This window comes from Bicyclus anynana, chromosome 17 (genome assembly GCF_947172395.1).
Source record: "Bicyclus anynana chromosome 17, ilBicAnyn1.1, whole genome shotgun sequence".
Lineage (NCBI taxonomy): Eukaryota > Metazoa > Arthropoda > Insecta > Lepidoptera > Nymphalidae > Bicyclus > Bicyclus anynana.
Window position 1 is genome coordinate 4,728,479 of NC_069099.1, and position 18,321 is coordinate 4,746,799.

The 18,321-nt window shown below is 36.6% G+C and overlaps 1 protein-coding gene across 1 annotated transcript in view; it reads left to right on the forward strand.

Moving 5' to 3' along the window:
- The window catches only part of LOC112052316 (furin-like protease 2), a 60,719-nt gene that overhangs the window by 16,429 nt on the left and 25,969 nt on the right, over positions 1–18,321 (forward strand). The window contains exon 2 of the mRNA XM_024091335.2: positions 12,002–12,106. Within this exon, the coding sequence (XP_023947103.2) occupies positions 12,002–12,106 (105 nt within the window). The remainder of the gene's footprint in view (positions 1–12,001; positions 12,107–18,321) is intronic.

An 18,321-nucleotide genomic window follows, 5' to 3' on the forward strand; every position in this document is an offset into this window, starting at 1 on the left:
CACTACTTACTAAGAACATGGATTCTTTATTTACTTTAGCACTAGTTATTTATTTATTAAAAAGGCGGGTACATTGAAATACTATCACATTTAAGAGGCTTTCGATAACAGAAATAGATTGGTTCCACCTTCCAGGAATACCTTTGAGTATCGAATGAAGTCGATTTTATTTATTAAATAGAAATTGGGATATTTTTTATGTCTTTCTTATTCACAGGTTTATAAGATCATGTTTTGATAATTACAGGCGAATTACAGGCGACGAATTTGTGCAACAGTTTTTTTTTAAATTAGTTCCTAATAAGCTAGTTGACACTTTTTTTTAATGATCTTAAATAGTTCACTATCGTTCTACTAATTTTTTCTTAAATATGTTTTTGACAATAAGAATTTAAGTTTTTAAATATGTTTTTGACAATACGAGCCTAAACGTCTGACGGCCATGACTGTCTAAATTTCAACTTTTTCATGATGTCACTTTGTCAAATCCCTTACAAACGGAGCTTTGACAAAAATATTATTAACAATTTAGTTTGACGCGTTTAGTACTAAGTACATCAAGTAACAATGAAACAACTGAATGAATTCAAATGAAACTTAGCACGGTTTAAGACCATAATACGGAAAAAGTTATACTGAAGGGGGTGAAATAGGGGTTTAAGGTTTGTACAGAAAGTCCTTCATTTTTAGAGTAACAGTTTTAAAAGTTTGTTCATGAATCATAAAATAAACAAAAAAAATCCCCTGAAATGGTGAAATAGGGCTTGAAAGTTTACATTGATTTCCTCACGGACGATGTCGCGGGCGTCCGCTAGTATTTAATAAATAAAAGGCCATTGACCTGTCAATAAATAATTTACTATTTCGTATCAATCCAATTAGTGGGCCGATCAAGTCTATAACATCACAATAGGCTTTATATAATTAAGACTTAAGCTGGACGCGCACGCACGTTTAATGTATGAAGCCATTTAATTAAGTTTATGTAATTTGTAGACTCTATAGGTTTATTGGTATTATAGAATATTTTTAATAGTTTTTATAGTTTTTGGACTGACATACCTCATTTTAGGACGGATAAAATGTTTGGGATTTTTTGTTTAATTATTCTGAACGTAGTATGTATGTATGTTCAGTTCAGATCAACCCATACTCGGCTCACTGCCGCGCACTAGTTATTAGGCCAATAGTCCACCACACTGGCCCAATGCGGATTGGCAGACTTCACACACGCAGAAAATTAAGAAAATTCTCAGGTATGCAGGTAGTTTTTCCTTCACCGTTTGAGACATCATTCAGGAATCGGAGGCGGAGGTCATATCCACTGGGCTATCACCAATAACCCTTATTATTACTGTACTAGCGGACGAACGCGACTTCGTCCGCGTGGAATTCAGTTTTTCACAAATCCCACGGGAACCATGAACTTTTCCGGGATGAAAAGTAGCCCATGTGTTAATCCAGAGTGAAATTTGTCATCATACATCACACATGAAAATCCATTCCAAATTTCAGCCAAATCCCTTTAGTACCGTTTAGAAGGAACAAACATACACACACATTTACACACAAATTTTCGCCTTTATAATATTAGTGTGATACCTGTGCGAAGCCGGAGCGGGCCGCTATGTTTTATATAGAACGATCACGGTTTTTCTGCAGTGTATTTAGAATCAGCATTGCACCCGTGCGAAGCCGAGGGTGGTCGCTAGTTATACTGATAAACCTTCCTCTTGCATCACTCTATTCATTAAATAAAAGCCACAACAAAATCCGTTGCGTAGTTTTAAAGATCTAAGCATACATAGGGACACAGAAAGCGACTTTTATACTATGTAGTGGTAAAAATAACTTAAAAACCAGTATCATTGCAACAGTATTCTGTACCTTGTCATTAAATAAAAGAACAACAACACGACTAAATGTAAACGTTTCCCTCCGTTTTTATTAAAAAACAATGTACCGGGAAACTCACGCCCAATTTTATCTCCTTGTCACCCGAATTGCGGTGGGAAAATAAATTATTCTTTAATAAAAAATGGCCGTCCGCTTAATCCACCTGCAACTGGCCCTGCACTGCAGAGTTGTTCGTTGATAAATAACAGCGAAATATGAGATGAGAAATTAAAAACATTTTGCGGTGACGAGAATTATGTGGGATGGCGGAAAAACTGAGTACGTGACTAGTGAGGAATGGGAGTGTGAGCTGTGAAATAAAAAACCGCTTGTAGACCGACTATGGCTATTTTTAACCGCCGACGCAAAAAGAGAGGTGTTATAAGTTTGACGTGTCTGTCAATCTGTCTGTGGTACCATAGCTCTGATCGTACAGACACCATAGCTCTTACTACATAGCTTACTGTACCGATTTTGAAAAATCTATTAATCCAAGTAATTTGTGAGTCATCATCTTTACTAATATTATGAAGCTGAAGAGTTTGTTTGTTTGATTGAACGCGCTAACCTCAGGAACTACTGGTCCGATTTGAAAAATTCTTTCAGTGTTATCCATGATAGCCCAGTGGATATGACCTCTGCTTCCGATCCGATTTGGGTTCAAATACGGTAAAGGAAAACATCGTGAAGAAATCTGTATACCAGAGAATTTTCTTAATTCTCTGTGTGTGTGTGAGGTCTGCCAATCCGCAGTGAACCAGCGTGTTGGTGGACTATTGGCCAAATCCCTTTCATTCGGAGACTCGAGCAGTGAGCCGTATATGGGTTGATAACGATACTCTCAGGTCCCATAATTATGTATTAGATCGCAAAAAGTTACCCTTATGCTAAAGGCAATTCCCAATTAAATACATAAAGTAAATGTCCAAATTATTTCACCATTTTAATTCAGATTTCCCTCTAGTGAAGCATAAAGTTAATTCATTAGGTGTCCTAGTCGTGACATCGTAAAAGTGTTGATTACCTCTTCCTCTTAATATCCCGATCGAGTAGCTATCATTAATTACGTTTTTTTCTATTTCTCATTCTCTCGACCTTTTCTTTCGTCGGGGAGCGGAAAATGTGGTGAAAGGCAGGGAAAATGTAGTGGCTTTTGTTATTAATTATAGGTATCTAGCCTGTGTACAATACAAAATATTTATATTTATACTAGAATTATAAAGATGTAAAGTTTGTGGTATAAAGTATCTGAACCGATTTTGAAAACTATTTTAATAATAGAAAGCCACGTTATTTGCAAGTGTCATAGGCTATATTTTATCCCCGTATTCCTATAAGAACGGGAACTACGCGGGTAAAACCGGGTCAGCTAGTTTTATATAATTTACACAATATGTTAATAAATCATATATTTTAAATTTTCTCATGAATTTATTGCTGAAAACCGCATAATAATCCGTCCAGTAGATAGACAGACCAGGCGAAGCACTATCACGAACATTTTAATATTATGTGTAGATATAGGACCTGATGACCTGGATAAATACGATACGTAAGCTACTTTTTATCCTGGAAAAATCTTGGTATTTTGCGGGATTCAATACAGAATTTAACGCAAACACCTCCCAACATTCAAAATCTACAAACATAATATTTCACATACCATTTTTCTATAAAATAATAATTTGAATTAAATGAAAAAAAAAGTAGAACTTATATTTTCTAAGAGATTCCGGTGCTTAAGCCGTAAAATAAAGAGAACGGCCTCAAAGTAACGCTTTGTTCATTTACAAGCGTATGGTGAATGCCTGAACCTCTTACAAATCTTTATCGAAAACGCTTTCAGAGACGTGACCTGCGTGAAAAATGTCGACTCCTTTATATATCGCCCACCGCATTTATACTTTTACGATATCATGTAAGTAGTAGAGACGTTGCTATTAGATTATTCATTACTAGCAGACGCCACGCGGTTTTTATCCACATTGTTCCTGTTCATCATCATCATCATATTAGCCGATAGACGTCCACTGCAGGACATAGGCCTTTTATCATCACGATACTGAGCCTGCATCCAGCGAATCCCTGCGAATCGCTTGATGTCGTCAGTTCACCTGATGGGGAGTCGACCAACACTGCGCTTAGTGCGCACTAGTGCGTGGTCGCCATTCCGGCACTTTGAGACCACAACGTCCATCGGCTCTTCGAACTATGTGACTTTGGTTATTCTGCGGATCTCTTCATTTCTGATTCGATCACGCAGAGATACTCCTAACATAGCTAGTTCCATCGCCCGCTGACTCAGAGCCGTCTTTGAGGCCCATAGTTAGCGATCAAGTCTCAAAACTATAGGTCATCGGGGTTGGCAGCGGAATCTCTGCCGTAGATTCTTAACACCCCTTGCCGTTACCGTAACCGCTGTAAGAGCCAGGAATAGCGGGGCTGTCGGGGACTAGGGTCTGTTTTGTTTTTGCGGTCCATATAAAGTTTTATCCAGTACTGACCACGCTGGGCATGCGGGTTGGTCAGCGCAGAGCTAGATTACTCGCGCCGATGCTGCCCGACGACGGCCTGAGGCATTTCATAATCTAGACTGTGGTAATGGATATACCGCCATTCGTTGGTTTACCTGTGATAATACGGGAATAATATAGTCTATGACACTTACAAATAACGTGGGTATCTAATAAAACCCTTTGACGATGTGTCCTAGAAAAAAGATCTACAGTTTTTAAAAGGTCACAAATATTTAAAATGATAGGAAGTGATTTCTGATTTGTAATAATTTATAGTAAGAAAAGGAAATACGAGTACAATAGTACAGAAGGCATAATGGCTCCAATTGTGTATTTCAATAACATGTTAAAACACAAAAGTTCAACTTTTAATCACAATTAATCATCAATTTTGCGCTTATTGTATGCTATTATATTGTATATACCTATATTTATAGCTTTTCCATCGATGCCTTTTTAAATTTAGTGACAGGATTTTGTTTGGTTTGTTTGTTTACTGAGTGGAATTTATTTTACTCAACTGATGGTCGATTGTTGGAATACTGCATCCAAGGTCGTAGGTTCGATTCCAACAACAATTCTTATAACATTATGAGAATTTTACATAAAACGAGTAAAATCCACCTTTAGTATCCGTGGCAAAATAATTCTGTGGTTTGTCCACGGAAGTTTGTTTGTGTTTTAATTCACCTTTTTTGGTTTAGTGATCATCACATCAAAAAATAAAAGGGTTGATTAACCTTTTATTTTTCAAGAAAATAACGATAATAATGTAATTTTATTTATTCAAGTAGCATCGTGACTTTATTACCGTCATTTCAAAATTAAAAATGTTTTTTTTTAGTAGGCTTTTTTTTTTTTTTTTTTTAATGCAAATAGGCTCGCGTTTGACCATGATCTAACCTGATGGTAAGTGTAGATACAGTCTAAGATGGGACACGCTTGCCTTGCCTATTCACTCTTGTTTTGAAGATACCCAAGTTATAATATTCAGGAAACACAGACTTGGGAAGAGTATTCCAAACCTTAGCCGTGCGTATGAGAAAAGAAGACGCAAAGCGTTTTGTACGGGTCCTAGGGACATCTAAAATATAGGGATGAAAACCCACCCGATGTCTTAGTACTTACGATGTGATGACTCTACCACCAGTTTGGAAGGTTCTGCTGAGAAAAAAAGGGCAAGGAACTTAAAAATCGTTAAAAAATCGTTAAATTTTGTTGGGTGATCGCGAAACAAAAAACGACTTCTACTTGATTTAGTGGGTCATATATTGAATCATACAGTACCGAAATATATAATTAACCTGCTATGAGGATTATGATAAATTCAGTCAGTTTAGTGTTTACACTTTTCATCGTTATGGTTACGAATATCTGAAATTTATTTCAAAGGGAAACTATTAAACCATTAAATTATTTATTACAACATAAAGTATAGTTAGGATTATTATTGTAAGTAAAAGAATCAACTGTACTGTGGGTTCAATTTTCGTAAAACAGAGTTCACTTTTACAATGTCTGCAGGACTAATTTCGGTGAGTCACGAATGGTGTTACATAGTGATGTAGTAAACTTGGATATTTGTAGTCGAATTTGGTTGGTACTTGCGAGTATTATTGAATACTTATTAAAAAAACTCAGTCCCGGTATTATGATTAACGCTTGATAGTTATTGTTAAAGAATTTACTATTTACCTTAATATAAAAAAAGTATGCGTTTTCTATAAGTAAGTCTGCCATGTAGCCCAGTGAATATGACCTATGCCTCCATTTCCAGAAGGCGTAGGTTCGAATCCGGTCCGGGGCATGCACTTCCAACTTTTAGTTATGTGCATTTTTAAGAAATTAAATATCACAAACGGTGAAGGAAAAACATCGTGAGGAAACCTGCATAACTGACTTCTTAATTCTCTGCGTGTGTGAAGTCTGCCAATGCGCATTGGGCCAACGTGGTGGACTATTGGCCTAAGTACCTGCACAAATGACGTGCAAATTTGTAGCTTTAAAGAAAGAAAGATAATACAGAAATAGTTAATTTCCAAAAAAAAAAAAAAAGAAATTAAACTGAATTCATTTAGCCCAAGTCGAATTACCGGTGCACATCACTAAACTAACCGTACGCTACAATTATGGCAAATTTACCAAGAAACTTGGCCATGGTCTCACAATGGGTGCTTAGTAGAACAGTAACTTTAATACTAGCAATTGTTGAAAACTTTCCACGGAAATAACTATTATTTTTGTCCTTGTAACAAGATTTATGGTAATGGAAAACAAAATAGGTTTTGCATTGTTTAGATTGAAACGTATTGTATACACGATGTATTTATGTTCTGTTAGGTACCTACTCCCGCTATGTATTTAAAATTAGGTTATTTTAACAATAAATTTCATTTCATTTCAATTTCATTTCATTTCATTAGGTGCGCAGTGTTTTAACTAAACGAAAATTCAATGTAACATTAGTTAGCTTATCCTAATAACTATACAAATAATGTCCACGTGAAATGGTGGCAAGAATGTTGGCTGCATTTCCGCACCGGACAGCCCTTCCGGAGAAGGCTGACCTTTGCGCAAAAAAGGAGTCAGCCCTTCTGTCACCAGTCGAGGCAACTAGCCACGGTTAAAGGATTCGAAGAAATCACTTAGCTTGTTATTTTTTTTCCTTAAAAATTTAACAAATATACTTTACTAAAATAAAGTTTTGTTTTCCACCTATATTATTATGTCACAACTAATTCACTTGTTCACTGTTAATTAACTAACTAACCCGACTTTGTTTTATATACGCTTGAATAAATACATGATACATACATACATACGCCTCATTCCCGTAGGGGTAGGCATATACCACGTTATGCCAGTTGCTACTTGCTCTCTCTTACTTTCTATTCTTAACAATCCTTTCATACAAAATACGAGAATAGAAAATAATTCTTCATCGTATCCTACACAGATTAACTACACAACAGAGCGTACAATTACATCAAAATCATCTGCAATTACATCGTTTTATCCTCTGCCTTAAAGAAATATAAAGCATGTATCGCTTTAATTAAGAACGCGTTAGAATAGGGTTTCAATTTTCCCGCTTTTGTTTGAGCCGTTATAGCCCAGTGGATATGACCTCTGCCTTCGATTCCGGAGGGTGTGGGTTCAAATTTGATCCGGGACATGCACCTCTTTTCAGTTGTGTGCATTTTAAGAAGGAAGGAAAACCTTCGTGAGGAAACCTGCATACCAGAGAATTTTCTTAATTTCCTGCGTGTGTGAAGTTTGCCAATCCGCATTGGGCAAGTGGAAATGCCTAACCCTTCTCATTCTGAGAGGAAACTCGAGCTCAGCAGTGAGCCGAATATGGGTTGATAATGACAATCTTACACAGATTAACCACACAACAGAGCGTACAATTTCATCAAAATCATCTGCAATTACATCGTTTCATCCTCCGCCTTAAAGGAATATAAAGCATGCATCGCATTAATTAAGAACGCGTCGGAGCGGGGTTTCAATTTTCCCGCTTTTGTTTTCACACTTGGGGGCGCCATTGTCGCCACTGAATATTTTCATTTATCTGTGCCGTTAAATTAATTCCCTCATGTTAATTTATTATTACGTGTGAGCTCTGTAAGGTGTTCTTTGTACATTTTATTTGCACCATCGCTCTCCTTTGTAATTTCGACGCCCATTGTACCGTATTCATTTGAAATTGCGTCTATTGTTATTATATAGTGTTTGGTGACGTATTGTTCTAATGTATTGATTCCACGAATTCGCTACTGAATATTTGTATTTGTAAAGTTTAATTAAATTCCACGGGTTATTCATACACCACTAAACATTTATGACTTGGTCTGTGTAGAATTTGTTCCAATCGACCACCTTGGGACCCCAACTTTTACAATCTCACCTGATGGTAAGTGATGATGCAGTCTAAGATGGAAGCGGGCTAACTTGTTAGGAGGAGGATGAAAATCCACACCCCTTTCGGTTTCTACACGGCATCGTACCGGAACGCTAAATCGCTTGGCGGTACGTCTTTGCCGGTAGGGTGCTAACTAGCCACGGCCGAAGCCTCCCACCAGCCAGACCTGGACAAATTAAGAAAATCTCAATCTGCCCAGCCGGGGTTCGAACCCAGGACCTCCGTCTTGTAAATCCACCGCGCATACCACTGCACCACGGAGGCCGTCTGCGGATCTCCTCATTTCTGATTCAATCACGCAGAGAAACTCCGCTCGCTCCATCGCCCGCTGAGTGACTTTGAGCTATCTAATAATGCCCATAGTTAGCGACCAAGTCAGATCCGTACTGGCAACGTAGTCATCACTGGCAATACGCACTGCTCGCTGCTGCTTTACTTTGTTGATAAGACGTAACTTGTTTTAATATACAAATTGGAGCGATGTTGGGGAGATAACTTTTTTATTATCGCTAAAACAAGACAGGACGAGATGAAACAGCCGAACGTTATCAAATATTTGCACTCAGGTTTGAGTGGTCTCAGCGCTGTTGATGATATTATACTTTTTACAGGCTTTTATCTAACTTGCCATGTTGGTTCGTGTGGTTCAATTTTCGGAAAAATACGAATAGTCAGGGATCCGTAGAACATTTTTTACAACTGATTACTTTTGACGGCCTCCGCGGCGGAGTCTCTATGTCCGTATTAAATGTTAACCGTGCATCACGCTGAAACTACTAAATGGATTTAAATAAAAAATTGGCAAGATTTGCTACCACAATAAACGTAGGAGGTTATACCTTTAGTTGCAAAATTAAATCAAAAGGGGATGAAACAGTGGTTGAAGGTTTGTACGGAAAGTCCTTAATTTTTTAAGTAACATCTGTAAAAATTGGTAAGTGCATTACAAGAAAAATACTAATAATAATGTCATTAAAGATTTTTTTAAAATTCAACAAACTTACAAGTTAGCCCTTGACTATAATCTCATTTGATGGTAAGTGGTGGTGCAATCTAGGATGGAAGCCGGCTAATTTGTTAAGAGTAGGATGAAAATACACACCTCTTTCGGTTTAGACGTATTAATTCGAGTAAATTTAATGAAATTACGATATTAATTACAAAAATTAATTAATTTAAGTGCATTTTACGTCATACACTTTTAAATTATTTTTGTACAAAAATAATAAAATATAATGTATTGTTTTTTTCATTTTAAATCGAATCGAAATAGAATACAATAAACATTCATTTGGGTTCATTTCGCTGAAATTCTACCTTCATTTTAAATGTACCACATTTAATTCGTTCCGTTTCTAACTACATTTGCTACGTGAATGTTTTTCAAAATAAATCACCTTACCACAGAACACAAAGCTGAGTCAGTTCTTTCTATAAATTTTGAAATTGGGTTACTTTACTGAAAAATTCTACTCAACCGGCGGTGGTTGAAAAGTTTTTTTTTTTTACAATATTTTAAAGGAACATTATTTTTTTTATCGTGGGGAATTCCCCATGGATACCTTCTCGCCACAGGGAGGCAAGAAGGTTATGTCTTACTTCAACCGACTTTAGCCCCACGGTGTACCGACTCGCCGTCTGATGACTGAGCAATGGGAACATTTCATAAACTACAACAATACGCAACACACTGCCAGATCCAGCTATTTTTTTATGCTAAATTGAAGAAAATGTAAATTAACTAGACATACTCACTGTTAGTTTTATAAATTTAAAAAAAAATATAGTTATTTTAAAAGTTCGGAATATATTTTTTTTCGGTTGTCTGTAAAATCAGTTTACTGACGATAGTTGAACGTGACAACGTTGGCAACCCTAGAGCGAGGGAACGACGCATGACGTCATCTTTTTTCGAGTGTGCAGCCGGTTCCATCGAATTATAAGACGTTGTCACGTCAAAAATCTCTCATAAATAGTTAGTAAAGTACTTATACCTACTGTTTCTAGAGACGTGTATTCTGGTTACGCATTTTTTTTAAACTTTCATTACAACTCGGAGTTGTAGCCCCTTTTTTATGCAATTTCATAACGAACGATTATTAATAAACGATTACATTGCATCTACCGGTGTGACGATGTTAATAAAAAAACACTTAAGTTAATGGTTATAAATTGCAAAGTGTTGGTCTGTTATACGCATCAGTTTTCCACTTAACATCAGGTTCGTTCACTGTTCCGGTCAACTAGTTCCTAAAAACAGAAACGTTATTTCCACGTTAGTCCGTAATTTACCATTTGACATGGCAATAAATCGTTAAGACTCTTGCCATTGAATGAAGAATAAAAAACAAAGCCAAGTAACATTTCGGTAATTCGTAACAGTTGGCTCCATTCTGCAAAATTGCTCAAATTGGCTTACTTTGCTCAAAAATTCCATTCAGCCCGTCCCATTCCTTTAAACGCGCACACATTTTGACAAATTGCAATTGCCCCTTGATTGCAATTCGCCATTTAGACAATTTCACAAAACTTGCTATGCGGGCTTGTTAATATTGAATGCTACACTCGAGCCAAAAATGCCGTGTACGGTGCCAAAACAGCTTCTGTTTACTACATACGGCTTGAATTAAAACGTCTAAACCAAAATAAATGGCTCCCCTATTATGTCGGCTTTTAGGTGGTAATTATACCAAATAAAGTAGCCCGTGGTTTTTCTCCCTAAATGCTTTTTCACGTTAGTTTTTAATTTAAATGTTGTAATAAAATGTTTGCTTGCTAGAATTTAGGAGTTTATTAACCCATGTACCTACACAGTACAGGGTGGGTAGTTATTAATAGTTCCAGAACGGCAAAACTTACTTAATTATGAATTACTGGCAATTGTACCATTAAGACAGAAAACAGCTACTTGAAGGGAAATAGGGACATGAGGGACCTTACTCTTTACAAGTTAGTCCTTGACTACAATCTCACCTGATGGTAAGTGATGATGCAGTCTAAGATGGAAGCGGGCTAACTTGTTAGGAGGAGGATGGAAATCCACACCCCTTTCGGTTTCTACACGGCATCGTACCGGAACGCTAAAAAAAATCTATGGAAATTTAATTAAATCATAAAAATACGCATCTTAGCGCGTTATATCTACACTTATTGGATGAATTAACTTGTTGATCTATTCCTTAATAAAAAAAAGTGTGCATCTGATGAACCGCAGACGAACCAAAGTCACTGACATAGCTCAGCGAGTCGCGAAGCTGAAGTGGCAATGACCAGGCCACAAAGTTCGAAGAGCCGATGCACGTTGGGGTCCCAAGGTGCTGGAATGGCGACCCCGCACCGGAAAGCGCAGTGTTGGAACTCCCCACTAGGTGGACAAGGACATCCAGCGGATTTCAGGAAGCCGCTGAATACTGGCGGCTCGAGACCGTTGTGCTTGGAGGTCCATGCAACAGGCCGATGTCCAGCAGTGGACGTTCACCGGCTGATAATGATGATAATGATGATGTGCATCTGATATCTGATGGACAGTCATCATTTAAATATGATAATAATCGTTATATATACAGTTTAACGTGCTCTCTGAGGTACAAGGTATCTACAGAGTAGGTACTCCTATGTTTTTAAATGTAAAACATGTTGAAATGATTTTTTTCTCTTGTTTCAGATTGGAGACTTGAAACATTACTATTTATTTTCACATCCACACCTAAATAAGAGATCAGTAAACGCAAGTAGAGAATATGAAATTCGTCTCAAAAATGATCCCCAGGTAAGTTATCTATGATAATAATACTCTAAATAGTATCTATAAAAGTAACTGAAAGATCTAAACTCGCTCAGCGATTTTCGTTTTAAAATTTTTTTGGTGACGTCATTTTGGTTTTGCGTTCAAGGGCGTATGTATAATTACAGGCATATGAGGCCTATGAGGTCACAGACATACCGAAGGCTCGGGTTATTTGCCGCAGGGTGGCACTTTTTAGTACGTATTGTATTCCTTGCATGCCATGCGAAGTTTTGCTGCTGTTTATAGACTGGTTTTCCACTTAACATCAAGAGGACTGTTTTGGTTGACAATTATTGTTATAAAATATCTACAAACAGTAGCAAGTATGTCGACTTTACTATTACTTTTACGAGTTACTTGTGAGATAGCGTTGTAAAAACATCCTACTAATATTATAAACGCGAAAGTTTGTATGGATGTTTGGATGTTTGTTACTCTTTCGCGCCTCGGCTACTGAACCGAATTAGCTGAAATTTGGTATTAAGATATAATATAGCCTGGACTAACACATACGCTACTTTTTATCCCGGAAAATCCATGGTTCCCGAGGGATTTGTGAAAAACTAAATTCCACGCGGACGAAGCCACGGACGTCCGCTAGTTTAGTTAATACGAGTATTATTAATAAATAATTAGTGACATGTATTTCATTGATGCAAAAACGCACTGCCCCTGCTGCACAGATTTATCATTATCTTTCATCATTAACAACCCATATTCAGCTCACTATTGATCACGAGTCACCTCTCAGAATGAGGGTTAGGTTAGCAACATTGGCCCACCACGTTGGCCCAATGTTGATTGCTAGGCTTCATACACGTAGAGAATTGGGAAAATTCTCAGGGAGATTTTTGCACGATGTTTCTTTACACCGTTTGAGACACGTGATGTTTCATTTCTTAAAATGCACATAACTGGAAAGTTGAAGGCATGCCCCGGACTGGATTCAAACCTACTCCCGATCAGAGGAAGAGGTCATATGCCCTGGCATATTACGGTTCTCAATGCACAGAATAAATAGCTTGAAAAACTTGAACTTAAAACTAAACGAAATTTATTTAGAATCCTAACCTACACCTACGTACCTAGTACGAGTCAAATATATTTATTCACCTATCTAATTTTATGAAAGTTAATAAAATTACCATTAATTTTAACCATTACATCGTTGTTTATAGCCAAGTGATTACATTTGAATTTCAGCCGAAGTTTTTCATGAAACAATACTTGATGTTTCGCGTTTTATAGCGCGACGCCGGAAAATAAGAACCCAATAAATGTTTACAGCGCAAAGTTGTAAAATATTATTACTGGACGAAGATGCTATTGAAGCTTTTTGTGATATTACGATTTCAAGATATTTGACATTATTAGATCAAATTTTTTATGTAGTCATTTTGTACTTAATAATAATAAAACTCATTTATTCAGCTTAAGACTGGACAGAAATAGTTAAAACTAAATTAACTTAAAATTAACATAATTATAACTAAAAAAAAAACACGACTGCACTCCTGGGCAAATAGTGCCTCCCGATGTACAGCTTCTATGCTATTCAATTTATTCTCTATATAGTCTACCTAATACATAATAATATAACTGTTTATTTACTTTGTTTTGATAATCAACACATTAAAGTGCTATTCGTATGAGTAGGTATAATATGAGTATGAGATTTGGCAAAAACAAACAGACACGGCGGGCAATTTCATTTATTTCCAGGAGGCTTAATTTACAAGCACTTTTGAAACGTCACTATTACTATGGTGATAAGTAAAGTCAAAAACTTAAAAATAAAGTAACGCGGGTTTTAAACGCGCCTTGGTTCGAGAACAGCCAAAACGCAGCCAGCTTTTTTTAGTTTCTCAGCCTATATTTATTGAATTACTAACAGGCCAAACCTCTCTTTGTAAGAGAGTAGGGATTGGGTCCTAACCCCTTCTATACTATTACGCAACACAAGAATTATTTTTTTCGTAGACTAACCCAAGGATTGGAAGTCACGTATGGCTTATGCGGAAGAGTTTATTTGTATGTTTATTTAAACGCCCCAGGTATCTTACTTACTATCGGATTACAAAAAACTTTTTATATACAATAGTCAGGCTTATGAGTACCAAGTGGCATTAATTTTATAGGTCAGTAAGCCTGCTTTAATAGGAGGGGAAACATTGTAAAATTCATGGACGTAAATTAAATAAACATACGATGGTTATAACAGTTCTTGTTCGAATCCGACTCTCACTTGCCCTGTTTTTTATTTCACATCAGAACGAAATGAAAGGGCTTTGTAGATTCGCATTGTAAATATTGCCATGAGAAAAATTTTATTTTCAAATACTCCAAATAGTATTTCGTTGAGAGCGCTATTTTTTTCCGTTTGAATGAGCTTCTGTTGGAAATATTTAGTACTCAGATATTTAATCTCGTATTTAATTAATTTGAGTAGAAATTGTAGCAATACAAATTGTGTAATTTATTCGAGAATATTTCGTAATTAATGATTCTAAGGCTGTATTACATATAGGTAAATTGAAATCCTTTAATGACCAGATATTCGTCGATAAAAAAAAGCTGAAAGTAAGTCAGCAAGCTCCTTGTACTATAGTTTTACTGAACAGTTTCATCATTTATGTTGTGTACGACAGTTTTGATTGTACAGTTTTATTGAATCGAAATTTCAATAAAAATCATTAAAAAAAGTGTACAGTTAAAACTGCCGGAAATCTAGACACGGACGATATAACCGTTCAGTTAAAACTGCAGGTAACTTAGTTAAATCAACCAAAACACATCATCATCATCATCATCATCATCATCATCATATCAGCCGATGAACGTCCTCATTAGGACAGAGGACTTTTGTAGGGTCTTTCAAGCATCACGATCCTGGGCCGACTGCATCCAACGAATCCCTGCGACTCGCTTGATGTCATCAGTCCACCTGGTGCGGGGTCGACCAACGCTACGTTTTCTTCTAGTGTGGGGTCGTCGAACTATGTGCCTCGCCCAATGCTTCTTCAGCTTCGCGACTTGTTGAGCTATGTCAGTGGCTTTGGTTCTTCTGCGGATCTCCTCATTTCTGATTCGATCACGGAGTTATATTCCGATCATAGATCGTTCCATCGCCCGCTGTGTGACTCTGAGCCTTCTTAAGAGGCCCATAGTTAGCGACCTTGATAAATATGTCATCACTCACAACACGTGCTGTTCGTAGACTTTGTCTTCAAGCTCTTAGGAATTTCAGATGTAACAACAAAACAAACATATACACCCTTCAAACTAAGATATTGCTTACTAGCAGAATACTCACTATTTCAACCACATTGTTCCTATTTCCGTGGTAATACGAGGATTAAATAAAATTAACGTTACTCGTTGATAATGTAGCTTTTCATTTATGAAAGAATTTCCAAAATCAGCCTTGTAGTTTCGGAGCCTATTCGTTACAAACAGAAAAACAAATCGTACCTCTCTAAAATAAAAGTGTAAGTGAAGTGTGTAATTTTTGACATGATTTGGGTATTGTATTCAATACGTTCCCAAATGGAATAGAATAAACAAACCGTTCAACGTTTGGAAAAGTCTTCGCCGACGAGGAAATATTCGATTTATCAGAACTCGGGGATAATTTCATTTGAATAAATGTTCGCAATTTAACAAATAATAGATGATTCGGAAAGCGATCTCGCTGTAGGCGAGTTTTATTAAGGTAATTTTAGATTTGTGGGTTCATTATCTGCTGTATATTTGGTTTATTTATTTTTAATATTAATACTTATTTATTATTTTATTAGTATTACTTTAATTATTATTATTAATACTTGTTTATTTTTTCGCGTGTGATGCATTTAAACACAAAAAAAAACACGGTCTAAGCCTCCAGCTATACCTGGACCTATTCACAACACCCTATCGGCCCAGCCGGGGATCGAACCCAGAACTTCAGTTTTGTAAATCCACCGCGCAGACCACAGCGCCACGGAGGCCGTCAAAAACTTTTACCTCGTATCGTCGTGTTTCGCGCACTCTATCTGCCTTTAATTCTTTAATCTGTGCGACCACTGTTAAATATTAACGGTAATGACCGACGAAGTCGTAGCTATCTGTGATATTTCGTAGCACCGTAGACCGTTGTAGAATGTCGTAGCTATCTTGTATTATAGTGCCAATGCACTTACGAAAATCATGAACTAAAATATTTTATTCATCATCATTAACAACCCTTATTCGGCTCACTATTGAGCACGAGTCTCCTCTCAAAATGAGGGATAGGCTAATAGCCCACCACGCTGTCCCAATGTTGACAGAATTAAGAAAATTCACTTGTTTCCTCAGGATGTTTTCCTTCACCGGTTGAGACACGTGATATTTAATTTCTTAAATTGCACACAACTGAAAAGTTGGAGGTGCCCCGGACCGGATTCGAACCCACACCCTCCGGAATCGGAGGCAGAGGTCTTATCCACTGGGCTATCACAGCTCTTAAAATTATATTACGTTTTCATAATTTGATGAAACACTTCAATTTAGTTGTACTTGATTTGAAAATCTTGATCCGTTCGAGGGTTGAACGAACGCTAGGGTAAGTCCTAAAGCACTGATGCAAGCACAAATGCTCTTGACTGTACTTAAGAGTTCGTTGCTCCATTGTTTATTTCTTCTTGTCGCGTTCTTTGACGAGAGTGCCAACTGAACAGCAAGGCATGTTTATTGTGAGAACCGTTTCAATGAAAATTCTCTTTAATCCTTGTCTGAGACTGTATTTTTGTTACATGTTAACAAAAATCTCGTCTCGTCTTACAAAAGGATTTGTACAAGGGATATTCTTTAAGCTTAAGTAAATGTTCAAAAATGTTTTCAATATATTTATTTAATATTAATAAAAAGTTAATCCTTTACTTTGATTTGACGTTGACAGTAGTGTATAATTGAGGATTCGGTAACAAAAAGCATGAGCTTCGCCCAATTGATACAGAATCCCACATTATACACTACTATTCTAGTCTTCTTGATGAGTACTGTTTACTAACAAACAAATTAAAAATGAGGGTATACATCACCAGTCATTTAACAGCTAATAATAATTATAATTAACTTGTTCATAAATTAATATGATAAATATTATTATAGGACTCAAAAGTTATTACAAATATAAGAAAACTAAAGTCGAACAAAGGTTATGATTCCAAACACTTGTCAGGACAACTTAATTAACAAATCAAACTGTAACCAAAATAAGACCCTAGAATGGCAGAGAATGACCTTGAGTGAAGTCACGTACTTGTGAACGATGTGTGTAGGGTTAAATGTACCTTTGACTCACTCAAGTTACTCTCCCCGCCTTTCCTAAGTAACCCATAAAGAATTACTCAACAAGAGATGTGGACGGCTCGAACGCCACGAGCACACTGAAGCCAACACGAGATCGGGCGACGTCATATCTGTCACAGACTACCATTTCCTACACTATTTATTAATAACATGTAAATTTAAAAGCGGACAACGCGGCGATAACAATATATTTTATATAATTTTTTATAAACATAATATAAAATAAATAAGTTATGAAATGACATGCGTATTCTACCTTAATTTCTTATTTCTTTGTTGGTAAACAGTACTCATCAAGAAAGGTTGTAGTATAGTGACGAGTACAATCTAAGATGGTAACGGGTTTACTAGGAAGAGGTTAAAGTTTATTCTGACCATAATGACGATTCCGCGTAGAAATCATCGAAACGCTAAATCATTTGGCGGTATGTCTTTACCAATAAGCTAAATAGCCACGAATGATGCCTTAAACCAGAACAGAATAGAGCCAATTTAGAAAATATGAAATTCAAATCGGATCGAGCTATAATCAAAACAATGAAATAAATACAAATACGTAATATAATAGAAACGTTGCAAAAATAAGCGGATTATCTGCGAAAACTAGTTCGTTAAAGTCTAACGACACAAAATAGGTATATTTCCGAACGTAAAACGATAGTTTCGAAAGTCACGTGACTCGAATAAATAGTGCAACTGTACATTAACATAGAAATAGTAATGCCGTTCGAGTTTCGAACTTAACTTTTATCGGTTAGAACTTACTTTGGCCCGCGCTTGATATTTATGCGTTACGTTCAATACATTTAGTTGGTATAAAGTTACACTATATTTAGTTACACTACCTGACTGTTAAAGGGTTA